At 39.0% G+C, this 26,370-nt stretch overlaps 1 protein-coding gene across 1 annotated transcript in view; it reads right to left on the bottom strand.

The window, feature by feature from the left end:
• Window positions 1-19,806, bottom strand: part of LOC5566951 (nudix hydrolase 2) — a 39,362-nt gene extending 19,556 nt beyond the window's left edge. The window contains exons 1-2 of the mRNA XM_021850284.1: window positions 19,258-19,806; window positions 19,058-19,182 (exon numbers count right to left, since the gene is read on the bottom strand). Of these exons, the coding sequence (XP_021705976.1) occupies window positions 19,058-19,182; window positions 19,258-19,397 (265 nt within the window). The 5' untranslated portion in view covers window positions 19,398-19,806. The remainder of the gene's footprint in view (window positions 1-19,057; window positions 19,183-19,257) is intronic.
• Window positions 19,807-26,370: the final 6,564 nt, after the last annotated feature.

Genomic DNA, 26,370 nt, shown 5'->3' with positions numbered 1-26,370 from the left:
TTGCTGTTACATTACGAGGCTCATTTATAATCTCAATGTTACTGTTATGCGGTTATAATTACCAATGTGACAAAACAACTTGGTTTTTTTTATCGAATTTTCTAGAACAATCTCACATATTTCAGTAAGTTGATCGAAAGTATTTATCATTTGATGACTCTCCATAGTATTAACTTCAATTTGTCAAAAATGTCGAATGTGACAAATATGCAGATATGGGCAGTGTAGGCATCCATGAAGGACTCTTGGAGACATCTTTGGAGGAATCACTGATGAATGGACGTATCCTAGGAAGAATCGATGTAGAAATTTTGCAGGTGGAATCGCTAGAGAAATCCCTGGAAAAACCCCTGTAGATTTTTTGCTGGAAAAACCCCTGTAGATTTTTGTTGGATAAATCCCTGAAAGAATCCTTATAGGAGTATTAAAATAGAAAAATTTCTCGAAAAATCTAAGGAGAAATATCTAAAGAAATCCGTGAAAAGATTAAAAAAAAAATTATAGAGATTTTACTGTAGGATATGTAGAGATTTTTTTTTAATGAAATCCATGGAGAAATTTTTAGCATAAGTTCTGATAATATTCTAGCAGGAATTAATGGGAGAATCTCTAGAGAAATTTCAAGAAGAACTCTTGGGGGAATCCATGGAGTATTATTGAAGACCCAGTACGAATCCCTGGAGAAATTCTTGGGGAATCCCTGGAAGATTATCTTGAGAAATTCTTGAGGCTTTTCATGAAATTTCCTTGAGGAATTCGTGAATATTAGAACACCTGCAGAAATTCCTTGTGAAATCCTTGTAGAATTTCCTCGTAGAATCATCCCTGGAGGAATCCCGGAATAACGAATCTCGAGAGAACTGCTTGGGGATATTTTTGTATGTATCCGTGGAGGAATCCTCGGAAAAATATCTGCAGATATCATTAGAGAAAGATCTTTAGTAATCCTTGAAGAAATTGTTTTAAGTGTTACTCCTGGAGGAATTCCTGAAAAAAGCCTTGAAGATATCTGTGCAAGAATCCTTGAAGACATTTTCTTAGAGAAATCGTTGCAAAAGTCTGTGGAAAATTTTATAGAGGAATACTAGAAGAAATAACTTAAAAAATCCCTGGAGGAATCGCCGGAGAAATTTCGAAGTATTCCTGAAACGAATCCTGGAGGAATCCTTGGAAAAACTCCTGAAATCCCAATCCCAATAAAGATTTTTCTGGAGGATTCTATGAAGGAATCACTAAAGACATTTCTGCTGGAAACCTTTGCGAAATCTCTAAAGAAATCCTTAACCATATTTTTTTTGTAGGAATCCTTGTAAAAATTCCATGTCAACTTCCTGGAGGAAGCTATTCCATGCATGGCAAACAAGAGTTCTTCCTGAAAGAATCTCTGGCAAAAGTCCTAGGGAACCCCAAAAGAAATCATTGTAGAGATTAAGGTACAGAATAGCTTGGATTATTTTCTGGTAAAATACTTGGAGGAATCTTCGAAAGATTTCCTGGAAAAATCTTTGGGAGAGTCTCTGGAGATATTTCGAAAGGATGAGGACAGAAGGGCATGGGTTTGTATTCCATCGGATGAGCTCTCGGTAAATAACTGTAGAATCCATCATACAGTGAGAGGCAAAATAAAGTGCCCACCTTACCAGTTTTCGAATTTCTCTCATTGATTTGGTTCAAATTAAAGTTAACACACCTAAATCTTTTGTGATATTTTATTTTTGATGTTCTTTTAAAGTTGCACTTACGAAATTTTGATAAAAAAAAGAATTTTACTTAAAGACAAAGAAAATCAATTTGTATTGAAAAAAAAGTAGTGACAAAAATAAGTGCCCACTTCCTTCTTGGCCCCAGAAAAGATGATTTAAGAAAAATAAAAAGCAATTTAATAGTTAATGTGTCCTCCTTTGGCCTTAAGGACTTGCTGGAGGCTCTTCGGCATGCTTTTCACCAGGTTTTGTAGGTGTTGTGGATCTAGTTCTTCCCAGGCGCGCTCCAAGGCTTCAAAATAATTATTTTTGTTGGTAACACCAGTTTTTTCAACCCTGGCATCGAGAATCGCCCACAAATTCTCGATGGGGTTGAGGTCTGGGCTTTGTGGAGGCCATTCCAGCGGTTTAATCCGACAAGACCGGAAAAAAGACTTGGTCTTCTTTCCAGTATGCTTCGGGTCGTTGTTCTAGAGAAATATGAATTTCTCTTCAAGGCCCGTCTGGATCAGCGAAACCTCCAGATTTTCCAGCAAGATGTTAATGTAGGAATCTGCCATCATTATTCCGTCGATTTTCACGAGGTTTTCTACTCCACTCCATGAAAAACACCCCCAGACCATCACATTTCCTCCTCCATGCTTCACCGTTCCTTGGATGTGGTGCTCTGCATCACACACGAGCCCGCCGCTCTCGGTTAGACAGCTCGAGCTTCAGGAGCGCCACATCCAAGGAACGGTGACGCATGGAAGTGTGATGTGATGAAATGTGATGGTCTGGGGGTGTTTTTCATGGAGTGGAGTAGGAAGCGTCGTGAAAATCGACGGAATAATGACGGCAGATTCCTACATTAACATCTTGCTGGAAAATCTGGAGGTTTCGCTGATCCAGACGGGCCTTGAAGAGAAATTCATATTTCTCTAGAACAACGACCCGAAGCATACTGGAAAGAAGACCAAGTCTTTCTTCCGGTCTTGTCGGATTAAACCGCTGGAATGGCCTCCACAAAGCCCAGACCTCAACCCCATCGAGAATTTGTGGGCGATTCTCGATGCTAGGGTTGAAAAAACTGGTGTTACCAACAAAAATAATTATTTTGAAGCCTTGGAGCGCGCCTGGGAAGAACTAGATCCACAACACCTACAAAACCTGGTGAAAAGCATGCCGAAGAGCCTCCAGCAAGTCCTTAAGGCCAAAGGAGGACACATTAACTATTAAATTGCTTTTTATTTTTCTTAAATCATCTTTTCTGGGGCCAAGAAGGAAGTGGGCACTTATTTTTGTCACTACTTTTTTTTCAATACAAATTGATTTTCTTTGTCTTTAAGTAAAATTCTTTTTTTTATCAAAGTTTCGTAAGTGCAACTTTAAAAGAACATCAAAAATAAAATATCACAAAAGATTTAGGTGTGTTAACTTTAATTTGAACCAAATCAATGAGAGAAATTCGAAAACTGGTAAGGTGGGCACTTTATTTTGCCTCTCACTGTACAAATCATTTAAGGTTACTGGACTATATCCTTTGAATAACTCCGATGTGAACTACGTCTTGAGATCTAGATAACTTTTTGGAGGAAATCCAGAAGGAAATACTGGTATAAAGTCATAAGATTCCTCCGGATCCAATTAAAAACTAAAGTGCACAGTTACTGCAACAACTTCTAAAGAAAATTTGAAGTAATTGTTTTTGCAACTTCATGACGTTATCTGTATCTGAACTCTTGTTGGAATTTTAGAAGTGAGTACAATATAGTTCATATCATATCATAGAGCTCATTTTATATTATATACAATCGACTTTCCACAACTCGATATTCTATAACCCGATATACTCTATAACTAGATAGATTTTCTGTAACTCGATATCTCCACAAGTTGATGTTACGTGAGCGTGAGATGTGAATTTCTCTCCATAACTCGATATTTATTTAATTCTTTTTATTTTTTGGGGAAACGTGATCTAATTTTTGTTTGAAGGTGAATAAATACTTACAAGTTGTAATGACATGAAAATGATAAAAACTATTGTCAATAAAAATAACGTGATTTTTCGAGCACTTCGAAAAATGTTTTCAAATAATAGTTTGTAAAATGCTATCAACAAAATAATATTGCTTTCTTACAAAAATGATAATAAAAATATTGAAAATACATAAATTTGTTCCTTCGATTTTGTGTCGGTATATTCTATTATAACATAATTCTATAAGTCGATGGTCCCTTGAATATCGAGTTATGGAGAGTCGACTGTAGTTTATATCGTAACATATATTTACTACGCAGAATTAAAAAAAACTGAACAACTTTGCCGAAGATAAAACCTTCAAAAAGAGTTCCTTCTGGAAATACATATAGACGCCAGCACCACATGCTGGTTAAATTTTGAACGTATGTTCATGACTAATTCCTTATTCTCTTGAACAATTTTACCGCAGACAGCATCCTTCTATAAGTCGGGTCTCGGGTTTTCAAACCCGAACTCGAATGGTGCGGGACGGATTTGAAGGCTAGAACATCTTTTTCGAGTACGTCGGAATCGGGCTTGTAAAAATTCGGATTTAGGTGGACTTTAGTAAGAGTTATGGTAAGAGTAACAACCAAAAAGCTTCCTTATGCATCAGAAACGATGAATTTATCTATTTTTAAAAATAGGTCTTTTCTTACAAAAAATGTTTAGGTTTCGAGTCAGATTCGGATTTGAACAGCGGATTTTTTTTTCAAGTTCGGGTCAGGTCTGAGTACGGGTCGGGTCCGGGTTTAAAAAATAAAGTAAGTCGGATACGGGTCGTGTTTGGGCTCAAAAAATGTGAAACCCCCCTCTAATAATTAACCTCTATCGGAAATACAAATCGACGTCAAATCCACCGGGTGGTCGAGCAACTTTGTGGAAGACAGCATCCTTCTAAATGACCCATAACGCGGGTACGTCATAGTTTCGTGGTGCGTTATGGAGAAAAGATAAACCAGTAAACCCTAGTCATGACTGCTTCAAACGAAGAGAACAGGATGTTCGAATAATGAAAGGAACACTTATTAGTCCTTGTTACATTTTAAACCTTGTTGAAAGTGACAAGTCGCGGATCCCCAGTTGCAGAGAATGATCTGACAATGATAGAGACAAGGAAAAAAATGAAGTCGAATTGAACAATTTGTTTCATAATCCTTCATTCATTTGATTCTCTAGTTTGAAGAAGTAGGGACTATGATTCTGATGCACGGACAATATCTGTGTAATTTCTACCGAAAGTCCATATCGACGCTAGCGCCACGCGGTGGTCGAGTTCTGAACTAAATTGTATCTCATTTGGAAGTCCTTATCCTCCTGAGCAACTTTGCCGAAGACAACATCCTTCTATGTGCTCGCAATCTCGAGTTATTGCATAATTAGCATCTACCGGAAGTTCATATCGTCGCTAGTGCCACGCAGCGGTCGAGTTCTGAACTAAGTTGTATCTCATGTGAAAGTCCTTATCCTCCTGAGCAACTATGCCGAAGACAACATCCTTCTATGTGCTCGCAATCTCGAGTTATCGCATAATTAGCCTCTACCGGAAGATCGTATCGACGCTAGCGCCACGCGGTGGTCGAGTTCTGAACTAAATTGTATCTCATGTGAAAGTCCTTATCCTCCTGAGCAACTTTGCCGAAGACAGCATCCTTCTATGTGCTCGCAATCTCGAGTTATCGCATAATTAGCTCCTACCGGAAGTTCATATTGACGCTAGCGCCACGCAGCGGTCGAGTTCTGAACTAAATTGTATCCCATGTGGAAGTCCTTATCCTCCTGAGCAACTTTGCCGAAGACAGCATCCTTCTATGTGCTCGCAATCTCGAGTTATCGCATAATTAGCCTCTACCGGAAGTTCGTATCGACGCTAGCGCCACGCGGTGGTCGAGTTCTGAACTAAATTGTATCTCATGTGAAAGTCCTTATCCTCCTGAGCAATTTTGCCGAAGACAGCATCCTTCTATGTGCTCGCAATCTCGAGTTATCGCATAATTAGCTCCTACCGGAAGTTCATATCGACGCTAGCGCCACGCAGCGGTCGAGTTCTAAACTAAATTGTATCTCATGAGGAAGTGCTTATCCTCCCTAGCAACTTTGCCGAAGACAGCATCCTTCTATGTGTTCGCATTCTCGAGTTATCGCATAATTAGCCTCTACCGGAAGTTCGTATCGACGCTAGCGCCACGCGGTGGTCGAGTTCTGAACTAAATTGTATCTCATGTGAAAGTCCTTATCCTCCTGAGCAACTTTGCCGAAGACAGCATCCTTCTATGTGCTCGCAATCTCGAGTTATCGCATAATTAGCCTCTACCGGAAGTTCGTATCGACGCTAGCGCCACGCGGTGGTCGAGTTCTGAACTAAATTGTATCTCATGTGAAAGTCCTTATCCTCCTGAGCAACTTTGCCGAAGACAGCATCCTTCTATGTGCTCGCAATCTCGAGTTATCGCATAATTAGCTCCTACCGGAAGTTCATATCGACGCTAGCGCCACGCAGCGGTCGAGTTCTAAACTTAATTGTATCTCATGAGGAAGTGCTTATCCTCCCTAGCAACTTTGCCGAAGACAGCATCCTTCTATGTGTTCGCATTCTCGAGTTATCGCATAATTAGCCTCTACCGGAAGTTCGTATCGACGCTAGCGCCACGCGGTGGTCGAGTTCTGAACTAAATTGTATCTCATGTGAAAGTCCTTATCCTCCTGAGCAACTTTGCCGAAGACAGCATCCTTCTATGTGCTCGCAATCTCGAGTTATCGCATAATTAGCTCCTACCGGAAGTTCATATCGACGCTAGCGCCACGCAGCGGTCGAGTTCTAAACTTAATTGTATCTCATGAGGAAGTGCTTATCCTCCCTAGCAACTTTGCCGAAGACAGCATCCTTCTATGTGTTCGCATTCTCGAGTTATCGCATAATTAGCCTCTACCGGAAGTTCGTATCGACGCTAGCGCCACGCGGTGGTCGAGTTCTGAACTAAATTGTATCTCATGTGAAAGTCCTTATCCTCCTGAGCAACTTTGCCGAAGACAGCATCCTTCTATGTGCTCGCAATCTCGAGTTATCGCATAATTAGCCTCTACCGGAAGTTCGTATCGACGCTAGCGCCACGCGGTGGTCGAGTTCTGAACTAAATTGTATCTCATGTGAAAGTCCTTATCCTCCTGAGCAACTTTGCCGAAGACAGCATCCTTCTATGTGCTCGCAATCTCGAGTTATCGCATAATTAGCTCCTACCGGAAGTTCATATCGACGCTAGCGCCACGCAGCGGTCGAGTTCTAAACTAAATTGTATCTCATGAGGAAGTGCTTATCCTCCCTAGCAACTTTGCCGAAGACAGCATCCTTCTATGTGTTCGCATTCTCGAGTTATCGCATAATTAGCCTCTACCGGAAGTTCGTATCGACGCTAGCGCCACGCGGTGGTCGAGTTCTGAACTAAATTGTATCCCATGTGGAAGTTCTTGGTCCCCGAAGCAAGTTTGCTGAAGACAGTACATTCCTATATGGCCTGCATCTTATACAATTTGGTGATGACTGCAGATTTCTGGACTGAGTGTACTGAAATTCCACGTGGCCAACATGGTCCCCTTCGTAGCCGATTCCCGGTGGCCACTGGATCCGGAACCGGTATTCCAGGTAGTGATCAGAATCTTGAGGAGTATATCTTTCGAATGCGGCATAAATTTCATTATTCGGTTGATATTTCGCTGATTTATAGGGGTATACATTTCTGGGTCATAATGACCCCAGTATCTTATTAAGTTGTTTTTCTTAACATCCGCGGAAGGTTAAATCTGTGAAATCTCAAACCAATCATGTACGCGCCATTATTTGCGCTCAAAAAAGCTTTAAACTATTACAACCGGTTCAAAAAAGCTTTAAACTGAAAAATGGCAGAGATATTGACAAAAATGATGTGCGTGCGGCTCAGGTGAACCCAAACTTTTGCACGATGACTTGACTGACTGTTTCATTGATTTTGAATACTTTCCAGATTTATCCGCCTAAATTTCGTGTGGTCTCTTCAAAGAATATAAGATTATTATTATATATATTATTCTTATGACACATTGTTTTAATAATTTGGTCGACCCAATGCTGAGGAAATTAGATATGTTTTTTCAGCGCTTTTTTTGAAAAATGTAACAACTTTAAGTAAAAATTTAGTATACAAAATTTAAAAAATGTTTTTGGAAAAATACATACGAATTGAGAATAACTATTTGCCTTTCGAATGCGGCTTAAAGAGTTTCAATTGGACGTTTAATCACATAGATATGGACAGAACACTTTTGTTTGATTTTGAGGGGGTGAATTTTTGCACGGGAGTGTAAATCTAGAAAACTAGACAACCGTTTGCGCTGAAAATTGTATCGTTTGGTCATCACCAGCGAGTGACTAGTGAGTTAAATTTTCAGTACAAACGGTTGCCTAATACTCATGAATGTTTTGACAATGGAATCGTTTTTGGCGATGCCATTTTTAGTATCAAGCGCATTTTCTTTTCCGATATCGAATTCATTTGAGACATGATTCTATTGACAAATTTACAATGATGACAATGATCATGATAACTTGACAAATATACACATAAACTAAACATAATTCTCGCAAAACCTTAATTTTTCCTCATGAACATCATTCATACTTTGAAAATGTTCCATCAATGAATGATGATTCGAACCTTTTAAGAGATGAGCCATTCCGATCAATGTTTCCCCGGATCACGGTACTAACCAGTGGCGTAGCTAGGGTTTTGGGGGCCCGGTGCGGAGGTAGATAGAGGGCCCCTAAAATAGAGGTTTACAAAATATGTCTAATTAGCTTACAAATACCTTCATATTTTTGTCAGAAACGTTTTATATTGAAAATCGTGATTTGAAGTGTAGCGGTCCTGCCGACCAAAGGAAGCATTCCCCTCCCCGTATTGAATAATTCGTAAGATCAATGATCACCATTGATCTAAGAAAGAACCCTATTATTTTTCGATGATGTTCCACGCAAGTTAGTGGATTACATCAGATGTTAACTAGAAACAAGCGATGTAAGCAGAAGAGAAGAACCTTACTGCTTGTTGCTCGTTAACGTATTCCAATGCCGGATAATGTTTTTGTTTTAATTTTGTTTGTGTGTCACCCGGCAGCGCTGACTGAACGCCCCAACAAGGTCTCGGTCACATGGCTGCACTAACCGAGCCAGAGCGACGCTCGTTTTGGCTTTTCTCTTTTCTCTCTTTATTTTCAGATTGGAAGATTGAGTTTCCCGCGGGAGCGCGATAAAACGCCCCGATCGCTGGCGGTGAGGTCCCCAGTTCTGACGGTCCGTTCCAGGAGGTGTGACGTTCGGGTTAAACCTACTTTTCGTTTTCGACATTTTCGTTCAAAGTTCAGTGGACATTTTCTGCCAAATTGACGAGCGGGTCATTTCGGGTCGAGAGTGTTTGATAGTGATATAAGGTGGATAAAGGTGGACTGGTGTGTGATAAGAAAATCGAGAAGAAATCACGTGTTGGTCGACAATCCGTATAAGGAAGAAAACCTTGAGCTTATTGTGCAACGTAATCGGAAACAAAGATTTCTAGCAAGTATTTCCAGCAGTTGCGGCAGCTGCGTCCGGTGCAAGTGATAATGAACAGGACGATGAGAAGTCGACGCATTCCAAACAGTCGATTGATGACCAGCAGCAACAGGAAGAAGAGGATGAGGCTCGTGATGATAAGGACGAATCCGCGGTGAGTGTGTACTATTTTCTTCTTTTCCTAAGGTAAGCTCTAAACTCTTTAAAAAAATCTCTGACTGCGATCCAACTTCCTCAGTTGTAAACATATGTTTATATATTTTGAAACTTGGTTTTATTGGATAGGGATAAGTTTTTTCCTTCTTTCGAACTATCAATATAAGAAGACTGTTGAAACAAGTTTTAATTATAATATCGATGATTATAAAGTGAATGAAATAGCGTAGATTTTAAGCCACTAGTGTAACTTTTAAGAGAGGGATAACACATCTGTACATTAGGATTATCGAACGGAATCGAACGGAATCGAACGGAATCGAACAAACCCTTCTACTCATGGGGCAGGACACTAGGTCCAGTATTAAAATATTAATATTTATTAATGATATTTATATCGATATTGAGAAGATTATCAAGTATGCATGGAGTTTTGCTGTTTGCCTGTTGCCGGAGTTGCCAAGGCAAATTGATTATTTATATGAAAAAACAAGTTATGTTTATCGTCAGATCGTCTCACAGTGCGTTGCTCCATAGACAAAAATCAAATTTCAAGTTATTTTATTCGGCGATAATAAGTATCCACAAGTGTTTATAGATAACATCGGCTATTGAAACGTGTATTCATAAGATTTATAAAGCACTAAAACGACTACAATAAGCGTTGAAAGTGACAGATGTAGGAGTAGCACAAAAACTTAATATTGTCGCATGTTTTCAACATTACTTTCAACTAGTACGGAGGATGTTGAAACCAATCCATTCAATCAAAATTTGAAAGAGAACATGTTTGAAGGTTAAAAAAGTATATTTTATGGGATAAGCACACCAATTTTAACTTTGAATATGAGAAACAGGCACGATGAGTTGGCTATGAAATCAAACTTATGAAATACTAACATGTAACTTTGGTAATCGATTAAAAAAAAGTTCCACCGAGTTCCACCCTAAATCACTCACAGACATGTTTCTCAGAGTGTCCTCTAAGAGATCTGAAAGATACAGCTGCAACTTCCTGCAACTCTTCGAGATTTTCAACTATTTTTCGGTATACTCCTTAACCAGCTGAAGTATGAAAATGAGTTGTTTGTGATAAGAAAACCGAAAATCTCGCAACGCTATGTGGTCAAAGCTGAACCAGACATTACACCAGAGCAAGTTTATGTTTAAAATAATATATTTTATATGAAGTTTCCAAGATTTTATTCAAATTTTATGTTAAAAACTAGAAAATTTTAAAAATATGCGATATTTTTGCATAATGGCGTATAAGTCACTTTTGCAGCTACGAGTGTGAAGAGAAATATTTGCAAATTACTTCTTACATCATTATAGGCAATAATAGTACAAATTACAAGGTTTTTCTTGGAAAATAATGGATTTGGCGCTTAGGACAGGACAAATTGCAGCTCTTTTCATCAGAAAAAACTTTTCCTTTCATACAAAGGTGCTTAAATGGCTTGATCTTCCAGTTTTGATTTTTGTTCCGCATCGCCATACATTCAACGCACTGTGCGTCTGAGCAAAATATATGAGAAATCCGTCCAATGCAACATAGACCACACTGTTTGATGCCACCATCCATCTGGTAGTCTGACTAGAAGAAGACTGGCACCTGTACGATGCATCACATTCTGTGAAGCTCCATTGTCATCAATGCCCCACATCTTTCTACGATTTTCGGGCCATTCAGCAACTCAATTCCGATGCAATTTGTCTCCTATGGTATGTCAGATCGGCAAGACATACAATCCACAATCCCTAGCCTTTTGTTTATAAACCCCCACTATTGACTTAGATTCAAGATACTTCTGTCAGATGTCTTTAAAAAAATCGTAGGTAACTCGATGATATCATAAAAATAATATATATTAATCCGTATTAACGGATATTAATACCAATATTAATGAGTGGCTTACCCCATGCTTCTACTATTCTGTTTTGGTTGTATGATGGATGAGTTTTTCTCCAAATTGCATTTACTTCTACCTATCTCGAGTCTAAGCACGATTGTAGGGCATATTCGGTAAACTTTAACGTACTTATTTATTTATTTATTTGACGTCAAACATTTTGTAGACCATTCTAAATTACATTGTGTTCTTAAAATATATGTGTTTATATACTATAAATTTGTTGAGTATACTCGATTCAATATTATTTTGATTTCTCAAAACAGATTGACAAATTTGCGTTATCTAATTTCAGTCTAATATTAGTATAATTGGCTCTACCATAATCGAAAATATTCTCATGCACATATTCGTGAGGAGTATGATAAATATGCATAAACAGAGAATATTCTATTGCCGTGTGAAACACTTCATTTTTCCATAATGGTGAAATTGACTCACTTACACAGAAATATTCATGCATATTGGTCAATAAAAAAATCTAGGTAACAGTTTTGTTTATTTTTTTACGTGATTTATTTGATTAAGGCCTAAGGATGCAGTTTTGTCAAAAATAAATTGCAAAGTTTCATTATCGCCAACAACAGGGAGTAGAATACTCTCGTTTTCAAAATCAGGAATGAAATCTGCATTACGTTGATTGAAATCGCCATAAATATGCACCTTGTTTTCGGGAGGAAGTTGATTTATGATTTCTTCTGCTATCAGGAAAAAACTCTCGTATGTTGACCTACAAGCCTGATCTGGGGGAAAGTAAACTGATACAAAAATATGAGTTTTTTTACCAATATTTGATTTAACCCACACATGCTCAAATTCTTTGAAGTGAGGTCAAGCAATGATTTCAGAACTGAAATTTAATGATATTGCAACGACGACTCTTGAATGTAAATAATTTAAATAAAATATGGAGGAATTCCCATCTAATAAATACATATATACATTAAAGCAGAAACACAAGTAAAGAAAAAAAAGCCAAATATTTAGCAGATAGTGATAAAATCTTTAAAAGTAGCGAAAATTTTAAGTTTTCTGTAAATTGTCTTCTCCAATGTTCTTTTATTAAGCTGTAGCGACTATTTATTAGCATGTCTTCTTTTTGTTTTAGCTGCAAATCAAGTTAAGATTCGCGAAAAGTACAGGTTTTTAGAAACTCAAAACAGTGTATACACACTTATAATTACTGCATTAAAGCCAACCGATAATGATGGAACAGTTGAAGTTCATAAATTTGCATAAGGAACGATCTCAAAACCAACCAAATATATTTAAAGCAAACAGAAAGTAAAGAACAAACACGCAAATCTCTCACACAAGTGTTGGAAAAGCAACACAAAAAGTGAGGCTCGGTGAGTTATTTTTTTTTTTAAGATTTTGCAGATATGCAAGAGGGATAGATTATTGTCTTGCATCCCTGCAACAATATGATGTAGTTTTTTCTCTTTTTCCGGCAGCGTAGGGAAAAATTATTTATATAGTGAAATCCAGATTTGATGGAATATGAAATTTAATTTGTTTTTGGCTGACAGAGATGATTTTCTGAAGTTGGTTCAATTGTGTTCATTTGCTTTGGATTTTTGGTTTGTCACATAATTTGCCGAAGGCATAAGGCTAGTCAAGAGTGTCCATTGAAAAAAGGCAAAAGAATACATTTTCGAAAAAAAAACAAATATTAGATAAAAAAAATAAGAAATGTTCGAAAAAAAACATTCGAAAAAAAAAGTATTTCGAAAAAAAAATAAGAAATGTTCGAAAAAAAAATACATTCGAAAAACAAGTAATTAAACGCCATTTTCAAAAAAACTCTTAGGAAAAAAACTATACTTTATAAAGGAAAAAAAAAAACATTTCTTTTACTATTTATTTGACTAATTAACTTAATTGATATAGGAGACGGAATTTGAATTTTTCGTAGGGACAGAATAGGGTCAGGAGGATCATGAAGCGGTAGTCTGTGATGCTAGTCATGCCGGGGGTTGTCCGATCAAGACGAACAAGGTTTACACGTTTGAAGGTGTTGGTTTGGTGCCGATGGAGAAATGCTGGGCTGTTGCTGCTTAAATTGCCATGTTAGACCGCAGTCCTAGTCTTTGTTTTCGGTAGTGAGATATGCATTTGGAATGGGAAGAATATACTGAGCTGTGCCAAGAGAGTAGTTATTAGGCATCTGGAATGCCTCGCAAGAGTACTAGGGTAGTGATGTCAAGGAGCTGATGAATACCTACGATGTTCAAATTGAGCTGTCTCCTTAGGATCAGAAGCTGGACATCATCAAGGCCACTGGTGCCAGAGCGAACATCGAAGAAGCCAAGATTGCAATTGCCAAGAGAATCGAAGAGCTCGAGGCTGATCGCAAGAGTACTATATGACATGTGCCAGCTGAATCCGACAAACTTCACGAAGTTGAACGGTGACATGGAAGAAGGACACTCGTCGAATCTCTGAGAGTGGTTCGATGGAATCGGAATGGTGATTGGTGGCTAAGGTTACTCAACACATGGAAACGACTTTGTTCAGATAGAAGGTTACGTGCAATGGAAGGATGTCAGTTACTATTTGGAAGATACTCCGGTTTTTGGTCTTGCCGGTTGATTGGGAGATTTTGTTCAATGGACAACCCTACAAATAATTCGTTCGGGGCTCGAAATCCAGTTTCGTTTGAGGGAATTTCTATTGGAACACAAACACGAAGCGGCATTCTGACAGACTCAAGCGGCAAGGAGGTAGGTGAATCATCTTAGAGCAGGGAAAGAAGTAAGGAATAGATTAGTACGCATTTGCAAAGGAAAAAAAATCTTAATTATATTTTTGTTTTAGAATGTAGAATAGTCCTAGGGATACTATTTACGCTAGTCAAATGCCTACTGCAAGTTTTTCTTTGCTTCGCAAATAAAAAACTTAATTTAAGGGGGGCGGATGTAGCGGTCCTGCCGATCGAAGGAAGCATTCCCCTCCCCATATTGAATAATTCGAAAGATCAATGATCACCATTGATCTAAGAAAGAACCCTATTATTTTTCGATGATGTTCCACGCAAGTTAGTGGATTACATCAGATGTGGGTTTTCACTAGGTTAACTAGAAACAAGCGATGTAAGCAGAAGAGAAGAACCTTACAGCTTGTTGCTCGTTAACGTGCTCCAATGCCGGAGAATGTTTTTGTTTTAATTTTGTTTGTGTGTCACCCGACAGCGCTGACTGAACGCCCCAACAAGGTCTCGGTCACATGGCTGCACTAACCGAGCCAGAGCGACGCTCGTTTTGGCTTTTCTCTTTTCTCTATTTATTTTCAGATTGGGAGATTGAGTTCCCCGCGGGAGCGCGATAAAACGCCCCGATCGCTGACGGTGAGGTCCCCAGTTCTGACGGTCCGTTCCAGGAGCGGTGGCGTTCGGGTTAAACCAACTTTTCGTTTTCGACATTTTCGTTCAAAGTTCAGTGGACATTTTCTGCCAAATTGACGAGCGGGTCATTTCGGGTCGAGAGTGTTTGATAGTGATATAAGGTGGATAAAGTATATTTCGGGAAATTGGTGGAACCACCCACATACGCGATCAGAATCGAGGGAAAAGTGAAAGTGTCTCCATCGATTCCTCAAGAACGATTCTAAGGGCGGAAAGCTAGTGAATTGTGACGACTTTTAGTGTGAACATCTATTAAACTTTCCTCATTAACGAACCCCCCCCAACGGTGTAGCTTAGCCTAGGCGTAGTGCTTTAGTAGGAATTGTAGAATTAATAACATTGACTAGACTAGAAAGTGGAAAAATAAATCGAATTGTGCAGGAGAAGAAATTGAGTGTTCAATGATCCGAAAAACCAGTTCCGCGAGTGCCGCTCGGACGCTACAAAAGGTCAAAATGTATTCTGCTAGTACATACTAATTAACTCATACGAGGACTTAGCCAGGAAGTCCATAAGGAAGTAGTTTTTGATATTATATCTTGTGGAATCAAAATATATCTATGAAGTAATTGCAACAGAGGTTCCTATAAATTTCTGTTTTAAAGGATCTTAGAAGGAATTCTTGGATAACTTTCTGTTTGATGTGCGGTATTTAGTAGTTTGCTTATGGTTATACCTAGACGTACGCTTTGAAGGCTCGTGGAAACGGCTCTATTTTAGTTTGAATTATCGACTGTTAATAATTTTCTTCGCTCTGGTTTGGCATCCAGTCTCAAGAAATCAAAGGAAAACAGTGCTTTTCCTTTGATTCCTTAAGACTGGATGCAAAACCAAAGCGAAGGCTCTATTTTAGTATTGCGCAAATCATTGAATTTTGTTTGGTTTTTGATGCAGATCTAGGAGGCAATCAAGATGAAATTTTTGATGTTATTATTTATATCATTTTATGAGGAATCCCAGCGAAACTCATAGAGGTTTCCTGAGATAAACTTTTGGAATATACCTTAAAAAAACATGCAGGAATTCTTCTGAAGTAAACATATTTTCCAGGAACTCTGTCCAAATTCCTGAAAATTAAGGATTCTTTTTTTTATTTTTGAAAAACTCTTTATAACAGAAGCTTTGTAAGAATATGTAAAAAAAACTTGAAGAAATTGGTAGAATCGCTTGAAAGTTTTTGGGAATATTACTGCTTTTATCACTTGAAGTAATCGAAGAATCCATGAAGAGCTCCCTGGAAAAAATGAGGGACGTATCTAAAAGGATTTCCAATTATCTGAGTAATTCAAACATCTAAGATAAATACCAGAAGAAAAATAAATTTCTCAACGTTAGCGAAACGTAGTCATTCGCATACACTGACACACCGGATGGATGGCGATACTTACATGCATGGATAACATAGTGGATGGCGTCAACCGCCGAGTCAGCAGATTAATATTATAAAAAGGTAGTGACCGCGTGGCTCGTTCTCTTTTTTCCTGAAGGCGTCTGAACAACTACCGGTGGTAGAGGTATAGTGTAGTGAATAAAGTGGTTGTAAATTAGAATTAAAGTTTTTAAAAAGTTGAAGAAGTTCCTGCCGAACTTAAGTCAAATAAGTGTATTTTAAATAAATAAAACAAAGAATCCCTGAAGCTAGTGGTAAAGGAATACTTAGGAAAACCACGGGATTTCTTGACCAACGGTACGCCAAGATCTCCCTCCAGTGGTTTTCAGAGGGCTCCTTAGTGGAATTTGTGGTCAAAACCTTGATAAATTCCTAGAATGATTTCTGTAGGAGTTCTTGAACGATCCTTCAGAAAATCCGGGTATAAATTTTCGGATTTTCTGTTCCAATTTCATTGAAAACCCCTAATGAATTAAAAACCATATAGGAACGCCAGATAGATTATTACTAGCAATGATATAGTGTGTTTCTTTAAAAAATTATAAGAAAAATTGCTTAAAATATTCTGTACAGTTTCTACATGAAAGCGCTGGGAAAAGTTCCCTGGATTTGTTGCTTATGTGTATTCCGAAGAAATAAATAATTTCTGAAAAAAATCCTGGAAGAATTTCACAATGAACAATTGGAAATATTTTCTCGTTCGTTTCAACGTAATCTTAAAGGAATCTCTGGATACATTTAATAAAAAATTATAATAAATCCATGGCATAATTTTATACAAATTACCAGGAGAAGTTTTTTTTAAGAAATGCCCTGATGAGTTATTCAAGGTCACTTGAGAATAACTTTGAATGATTTTTGGAAGGTATTTTTGGATGATTTAAAAATAAAATCTAAAGCTTTTCGATTTACATTCAATGTTAAAAAAATTAACTTTTTGTATTACATCCGTTTTTACTCAAGTTTGGGCCCTTAATATTTGTTCGCGCCCTCCATAATGGTCTCGAATTTAAAAGAAAATTAATATTTGCATCTGCCTAAATAGTCTACCTAAAGTCGCTGGCTTACTCATTCTACAAAATTCATGCTTTTGAAAATATCTCCAACATTGAAATTTGAACAAAATGTACATTTAACTCATGTATATACTATTGAGAAGGTATCTGTCAAATTTCTAAAATGAGTGACAAAGAGAATGATTAATATCGTAAGAAAATATATACAGGTTAAAATTTCTCAAATTCTCCAGATTTGTTGAGGCCTACAAACTTGGGTAGATTTGATTGGAAATCAGAATTCATGAAGTATATCTTATATAAATATAAATAATTATGAATCCAAAGCCGTAATAAGACTCAACATCTTCAACATAGGTGTTTGAGCCTACTTAAGTATCTACATCAGAGCCCCATTTAGCTATTAGAAGACTCGGATTTCTCATGCGTGCTATCGATTGAACAACAACAAGGGAAATAGGGGAAGATCCCCCAGTACCTGACAGCACCCAATACCGGACAAAGTCGAAACATTGAGAAATCATTGTCCAATACAGATGGTGTATTTGTAGAAAAGGAATTAGGGAGACTAATGTTTGCGTAGAATAAATAATAAAGTTTGAAAATCCTAACAAATTTGACGTATCGCCTTAATTTCGAGCCTATTTAGTAATTATTTTGAACATAAAAAAATGCTTTGAATTATGCAAGCATGTTCGAGCATAATCCTAATTTGATGGTATGAATTTATTTTGTACCATAATTGAACTAAATATGGGCAAATTACAATTTTGGTTAAGCACCTCCTGTCCCTGTTCTGTCAAGTTTCGGACAGCTTGATTTGTCATATGATATCTTTGTAATTATTGCATTAGTGTCTCAAAATACTTTCATTTTTCATGGGTTCCATCGATCATGGTATCAAACATGCAATAAAATTAAGAAGAATGAATATTCAGAACAACATTGTAAAATGTGCTATTTTTCATCATATATGAAAGAGGTTTTTGATAGGCATCTTGCAAACTAAGAAAAACTCAAATTATTCTTGTAAATGTTGCAAATGCATTGAACTGGCAAATATATACTATTCCTAAAGTAAACACATTTTATGATGTTCAAATTCACAGAATTTGAGGCATTTTCAGATCGTGTCCGGTATAGGGGGCCACCTTTCAAGATCGATCAATTTGGTACTAAAATACATCATCAAAATGCAATGCCAAACTTTATATTCATATTTTCAAATTTATTTTTGTACATGATAAAAATGACAATATTTATCATAAATGGGTAATACGAGCACATAAAACCAATATTTTTTAAATTATGAATTTAGTGGCTTAAGTGTCCGATACTGGGGGATCTCCCCCTACTTACAATACAAATGTTCGTGGAGGTCCCTAAAATGTGGGATAGATTTAGGGTGGACAGAGGGCCCCGGTAGGACCGTGACTGTGGGCCCCATATTTTAGGGGCCCCCAGGCACGGTCCTCCCGGAACCCTCAGCCCACTCTAAATCTATCTCTAAAATATTAAAAATAAGGGATAATCAAGGGGCCCCTGAACATCGCAGATCCCAGTCTGCTTGTTATGCTCATTTGTTTTTTTGGGATCTTACAAATTGCCAGTTTCTCACAAGCTATTTCGAACTTTTAAAGCTATGAGATATCCGTACTGCGATTTTGGGGCTTCTAGAAGCTCGGGGCCCGGTGCGGACCGCATCCACCGCACCCCCCTAGCTACGCTACTGGTACTAACAAAAGAATCAAAGAAGCATCTTCACATTCAATCAGGCAGTCTGAAGAAACTGATAACAAAGCCGATAGGACGATGACAAAAAGTATCAATTCCAATTGGTTACCGTTTGACCTAATTTCGTGAGACTTTTATATTTATGTAGGTACTCACTTTGTAAAACTGACGAAAATTGCTCTGGATGACACGTTTCAAGATTCGAATCGACGGTGATTCCATTGAATCGATCGGAAACTCCTTTGAAGATTCCATCCGGGGCATCCTCGACGGCAACATACCTAAAACGTGATACAACTCGTGAGCGTCCAAAGTCTGGTTTCGACAAAACATTATCAATTCAAAATGAGTTATACTTATTGAACCAGCTGTCGGAAGCATTCAACACGGTATCAGCTCTCTCACTCATTTTTCTGGCGTAAATCTGAACTAGCGGCACAGCGGTGTTGAGTTTAAACCGGGACAGTAACCGAGTACGACTGAGCACACTTGTCATTTAACTTTCGTGCAAACAAAAAGAACTAAAATGATAAGCACTGGCTTTCCGTGGATCACTTTAACTCATTAACATTCGTCTAATGTGGGCCAAAATAGTTCACTGCTGCAGTGGATTATAGAGTACCCTAGTAGTGAGTCAAGGTCAGCAGATTTTCCAGTGATTGAAATAGTGCGATCCCATTGTCTACTCGGTCGATTCACGAGAATGGCGAGTCCACTGTCTCTTGCATAAAGATACGACTAAAATCACAATGGTCGGTCTGGAATACAATTGAAACGAATCTCCGTGATTGGCAACTTCTGAGCGAGATAATCGAATATCTCCTCCGTACGAATGGTTTATATAAACCATATAAACAAATGACGCACCCACACTACAAGGTTGAGATAACGCACCTCAACGGGCCATGCTAAAACCAGATGATTGGAATCAATGGGGCCGGACGGATTTTAGGTGTGCCTTGGAATCGTCTGTGTTGGTAACATCTACACCAATGCACATTTTGTGTGAAGTCAGAAAATCGTCGTCGACGTTATAAATTACACGATTATTCTGATTATTTTTGTGTTAAATTTGACTGGCAAATTTTGTGGCACTTCTTTTGAATTATTAACTTATACGATAGACATATTTTCATTTAAAATAATAGAACCTGACCCAATATATTACGCAGAATTATGGACTGATATGAATGAAATTTTAAGTATTTTCAAACGTGTCTTGATTTCCAACATACCTTTTTGAGTTATTTTTGTTCATCACGAAAAGCAATTAGGGTTTGACTAAAGTTAATTATTGACAAAATTTAATAAATGATATAATTAAAAAAAGGAATAGTTTCATTATACCTTCAACGAAGTTGTAGTTTAACATGAGATGAACAAGTTTGTCAAAGACTTTTAGCAAGTTTGTGTAGGGCTTTCAAATTTCAAAATTAATCGTTCATAATTTTTCAACATATTTCACCTTAGTCCAATTGTCATTGATTTTAATTAATAAAATTACTTATTTTTTATGTGCTGTGAAAATGTCATTAAAATTGGTCCATATGTTACTGAGATATGGAAAATCTAAGAAGTTGCAAATACATTGTTGCAATGCAACTTTATGTCAAGCACGTAATAGATTACCTACATATAGTGGTTTCTGCGCTCGTGTACATACACGTTACATGTCACCAACACTACTTAAAGAGTGCTGGTTGAAAATATAAACAAAGATCAGCTGTTCCCAGCAAAATCAAACGGAAGTATTTTCAACCAGCAAATTTGCGCACGTGTTCGTGACACCGCTCGGCGAGAGCTCAATTAACGGGGTAAAATTCCATGCGTCTCCATTGCCTCCACAGCTAGCATACACGGAGAAAACATAGTACTCAAAAACAAGGTTCCAAATAATCGTATCGGTGAACACTCATTTCGATTTTTTGGCCGATAAGGATCACAAATCTCAACGCGCATTGTTTGATCGCAGCCTTCCGGTTGTGATCGTGCACGAGAACAGAAGTGTTTTAGAGAGTGCTTAGAAAAAATCGAAAGTTTTATTACAAAAACCCTAAAACAAATCCCAATAATTAATCAATAAGCTAAGTGATAGTAATTTAAACATATTAGTAGTATAAAAAAAAATAAAAAGGCAGCGGAGAGAAATGAGTAATGGTGGCGGTGCCCCTCCGGGGGCACCGGGGTTAGCACAAAATGGCGGGGTTGCAAATATGCAGCACAGCCAAAGCAGAGGAAGCAATAACCAAAATGGCGCAAAAGTGTTCGAAAAGTACTACTACAAACAGTGCGACAGTGGTCCATACAAAGTAGTAGTAGAGAAAATGCAGGAAGAAAAACCAGCTGGAAATGACGAGCGAAACAGTGGAATCAACAAAGTAACAGTGGGACTACTGCTGAAACAAAATGGCCTCTCAAAATCAGTGATTGACATCAAGAAGATTGGAAGAGCAAAAGTGATGGTGTTGTTCAGTGAATGGAAAGAAGCAAATCGGCTAACAACGTGTCAAAATCTGATCCTGAAGCGCTTCAGAGCATTCATTCCGAAGAGCTTTGTGACGGTCAAGGGAGTAATAGCAGGAATACCGGAAGAGCTGCAACCAGAGGAGCTGATCCCGGATATCGAAACGGACAAAGAAATTTTGGAGGTATTTCGACTACAGCGAACGACAGCAGCAGGTAAGAGAGTACCAATCGAGAAGCTAGGAATAGTATTCCGCAGCAACAAGCTACCAAGCCGTGTGAGAGTTTACTCGGTCATAACGAAGGTGGAACCATATGTTACGAAGGCAGTCATGTGTAACTCATGCCTGCGCTACGGACATATTGCCGGGAACTGCAAGAGCCGAAAACGTTGTGGAAACTGTGGTGAGTCACATGAGGAACTGCCGCAGGACCAGGAGTGCCCCAATCAAACAAAGTGTGTTCATTGCAAAAACAACCATAGATCACTTGACATGAAATGCCCGGAACGCAAAAAGCAGAATGACATCAAGAAACTAATGGCCAGCAAGAACTTAACCTACCAGGAAGCGCGAGATGAATTTAAGATAGTCGTGAGCAATGGATTCTCCCTGCTTGGGACAGCAGATGAGTTCCCGTCGGTCTACGAAAGCTTTTCAAACGTATTGAAAAAATCCAGCATCCAAGGCGGCAAAAATACAACACAGCAGACACCAGCAAGAACAACAGACAATCGCGACGGAGTACCTGAACAGAAGGGAAGGAATCTAGGAGCGGTGAAGAAGCATTCGCATCCGAGGAGCAAAAAGCCAGAAACTAGTTACAGCCAGGAGAAAGAAATCTCCGAAGATGGATTCGAAACGGTAAGATACTCGAACAAGAAGAGGAGGACGGACAACGAAAGCAAGGCGCAGGAAAAAACTCCAGAGAGCTCAAATGTAATGACGATGGAAAAACATCTGGAGCTGAGGAAACGATGGGAAGACAAAATAAAGGAAATCGCGCGACAAAAAGAAGAACTGCAATCCACAGTTGGAAAAACCTACAACACGCTCTCCCAAGCCATTGAGGCTAAGGACGAAAACGGATACTATACCGTTCTTGAAGTAGTCAGACAACTATCAGTTCTCATGGGGTGTGCCACCGAGGGTTTACCCGATGCCACTATCGAAGATGGCGACATTCAAGATATTGCAGAGTAACATCCAAAGTCTAACGAAGAATAAAAATGAACTAGCGCATGAGTTACATGCGAAGATAGTAGATGTAGCTTTATTATCAGAGATATGGACTAACGAAAATACTATAGCTTCAACAAATATAACAGGTTATCATAAAATTCTATATAACAGGTTATCATAAAATTCTCAAATCACGATTGGTAGTAACAGGCCTAGGAACAGGCGGAGGTGTCGGTATATACCTTCGCGAGGTTTACAATTATATACCACTAGAATTGACCACTAGCGAAATGTTCGAGGTTATCGGCATTAACATTCCTAGTAAAAACCTAAATATAGTCTCGGTCTATATAAACCCTAGAATAACAGTATCAGATCTGATGTTAGGTGTAGAAAAACTGTTAGCTGAAACACAGGCACTTAAGAACTTGCTGATAGGAGGAGATTTTAATGCCCACAATGAGGCTTGGGGTTGTGTATCGACGAATAGCAAAGGTAAACTTATACTGGAGGCCATAACACGTACCGAACTGCTGATCTTAAACAATGGCGAAAAGACGTACAGGCCTACGTCCTTAAGAGGTACCCCCAGCGCAATCGATCTAACTCTATGCACACCGGATCTGTTCAACGAGCTGGTTTGGAATGTGAAGGATTCCACATTTGGAGGCTCAGGCCATCTAATTATAGCTATTGAGCTAACAAAGACGCAATCCAAAAAGCAACGGCCAATATACAACCGCAAAAAGATTAACCAGGAGGTATCGCACATCAGCGCAGAGCAATTGGAGTCAATCACGGATCTGGAACGTATAGTCACCGACACTATCAACAGGAATAGCGGATTTAGCGATTTCGTCCCAAAATACTACTGGAGCGATGAACTCTCCCAGCTTTACAAGGAAAAGGAAGAGTGCCGTCGAAGTTTCAACAGGCTTTCCAACGAGGAGAATCTCCTGAAGTTACAAAAGGCCAAAGCGATCTTTCTACGCAAGAAAAAACAACTCATGAAGGAAAATCTTGCCTACATCACAAAATATATTGATCCTAGGGACACGAAGGCAAACTGGGGTCTAGTGAGGAGATTGCGTTACAATCACGACAAGAAGGACAAGAATAACATCATACTTACAGCGAGGGAGAAAGCAGCGGAGTTCCTAGAGGGACACTTCGGGCCAACACAACCAACAACACACCAAGAGAGACCAACAAACGCGCCACCTGCAGAAGAGCTGCTCAACCTGGAACAATGGAACAACATAATTCAGAAAAAGAAGGCCAACTCTGCGCCTGGAACCGACCGCCTGACATATGATATTCTGAGAAACCTAAACACGCAAACAAAACAAAAAATCGTCCAGGAAATAAACGCCTACTTTGCCGCGGGCAACATCCCAGAAAGGCTAAAAGAGATCAAAATAGTTCCTATCAAAAAACCCGGCCGTGATTCAGCAGAGGTATCATCATACAGACCGATTGCATGTCTATCAACGATCGTTAAATCAGCCAACACCGCAGTACTTCATCGCATACAACAACATGAAAAGGAGAGACAGCTCCTGCCGGAGTTGTCGTTTGGGTTCAGGCCAGGAAAATCAACCGAGGATTGCCTGGAGTTCGTGACTAATCACATAATGGCTGCTAAAAGGAACAACATGATAAGCATAGCTGTATTCTTCGACTTCTCGAACGCATTCAACACTGTGGACGTAGACATCCTTGTTGATATCCTGACCAGAATGCAGTTTGCAGAAGAAATCAAAATATGGGTCGAGAACTTTCTGAAAAATCGAAAGTTGGTAATGCGTACAGAGCAGGGGCTAGTATCAACTATAATCTCAAGAGGACTACCGCAGGGGGACGTTTTATCGCCCACCCTATTCAACCTTTACACCACGGAGTTACACGAAACTGAACCAAACGAAGGAAATGTCGTAACTGTCCAATATGCAGACGATTTCGTAAAGATTATTAGCGGAAAAAACGTTGAAGAGGTCAGGGTGAGGGCTCAACAAGCCATAAATAGTTTTGTGGAATGCAGCGACCGCTTAAGATTACAAATCAACGAAAGTAAGACGAAAGCTATTGTTTTTCAACTAAGGGAGACTACGCTAGATCTCAAAATCAAAAACGTACCAATAGAGTTTGTCAGGTATTACAAACATCTAGGAATCTATGTAGACAGCAATCTGAACTATGGCACGCACGTAAGGGAGCTCAAACACAAAATAAAGGACCGGCAAAATATGCTGAAAATCATCGGTAGCATAAAAAAGGGCGCCACTCCAGAAGTGATGGTACTATTCCATAAAGCACTATACGATAGCTTCCTAAGGTATGGAAGTTCAATCTACGGCAGCACATCAAAAACTTACCGGAACGACCTTGACGTAACACACCGACAATGCCAACGAATAGCTACAGGGTGCTCAAAAACAACCCCGATCAACACCCTAGCTGCCCTGGCAAACGAAGAGCCACTAGAACTGCAGCGAACATACTGGACGAAGAAAAGGATAACACTGCACTTCAGAAAACAAGACGCTGTTTATCGCCAATTGAAAGGACTGGAAAATGTCGATCCAGACAACAACAAGAGGTATACTTTTATGGAAAAAGTATACAGGGACAACGCAGAGGAGATCAGCAATGTCTATGAGCAAATATCGCCTGAGAAATCGTTCGACATCACAATCCGGCACCAAATTGAAGGCATGCCAATCAACAAAACAAAAATGGCTCAATCTACAATGCGACAAATAACTCTGGAATATCTGAACAAGGAATATCCTCTATGGAGAAGGGTATATACAGATGCCTCAAGAACAGCGGACGCCTGCGGAATCGGGGTCTACGAATCCGAAAACAACATAGCCATCAGTCTCAAAATGGAACACCATTCCAGCATCATGACGGCGGAACTCATAGCCATACGGATCGGTCTGGAAGAAATCGCAAAATTAACCAAGGAGAACACAGTAATACTCACCGACTCCCAATCAGCATGTTTTCTTTTGGAGAACCACCAGGAATCCAAAACATGGGACAGTCTGACTGGAGAAATTTGTAAGGAATTACAATCTACAGGCACCGTGCTCCAATGGATTCCTGGGCATGTAGGACTGGACGGCAACGAAGCAGCGGATGCTTTGGCCAAAGCAGGAGTAAATAACAATGCAGTTATCGTCAACAAGCTCCTCTGGAATGACGTAGTATTACGATACAAGAAACAGCTTGCAGAAACAACGGATGAATGGTACAACGGTATCGTAATGTTCCAAAATAAAGGGAAGAAGTTCCACGAACTGTTTCCCAGCTTCCCGGAAAAGCCGTGGTACTGGGCCACCAAATTCAATGGGGAGGAGGTCCGAACTCTGAACAGAATACTAGCCGGGCTCATTCGGAAGAATGTGAACTTTGCAATGTAATCAACACGACGGAACATATGTTACTGCACTGCATAAAATACACCCACATCCGAAATCACTTCGATTGGGAAAACCACAGACGCCTACAAGATCTAGTACGTGACAAAGAAGGAGTGAAAATCGACGAGTTGGAAAATATACTGAAATTTATTCGAATGTCAAGACTGAAGGTTTAGACGGTAACGTCTAACCGTAACAGCAACTGGCGTTTATGAGGCATAGTCCCTCGGGCCAAACGGAAAACGAAACTCCAACAACAACAACAACAACAACAACAACATTGTTTGATCGCTCCGGCCACGAACACAGCTGTCATATTTTTGCAGCTGTGAGCTTTCGTCGGTTTCAGCATTGCCCGTAACAAAAAAGCTCTCGGACATTCATTCTGGTTCATTCA

This window comes from Aedes aegypti, chromosome 3 (assembly GCF_002204515.2).
Source record: "Aedes aegypti strain LVP_AGWG chromosome 3, AaegL5.0 Primary Assembly, whole genome shotgun sequence".
Taxonomy (NCBI): Eukaryota; Metazoa; Arthropoda; class Insecta; order Diptera; family Culicidae; genus Aedes; species Aedes aegypti.
The sequence above is the reverse complement of the archived record's forward strand: the minus strand, read 5'-3'. Positions and strand labels throughout refer to the sequence as shown.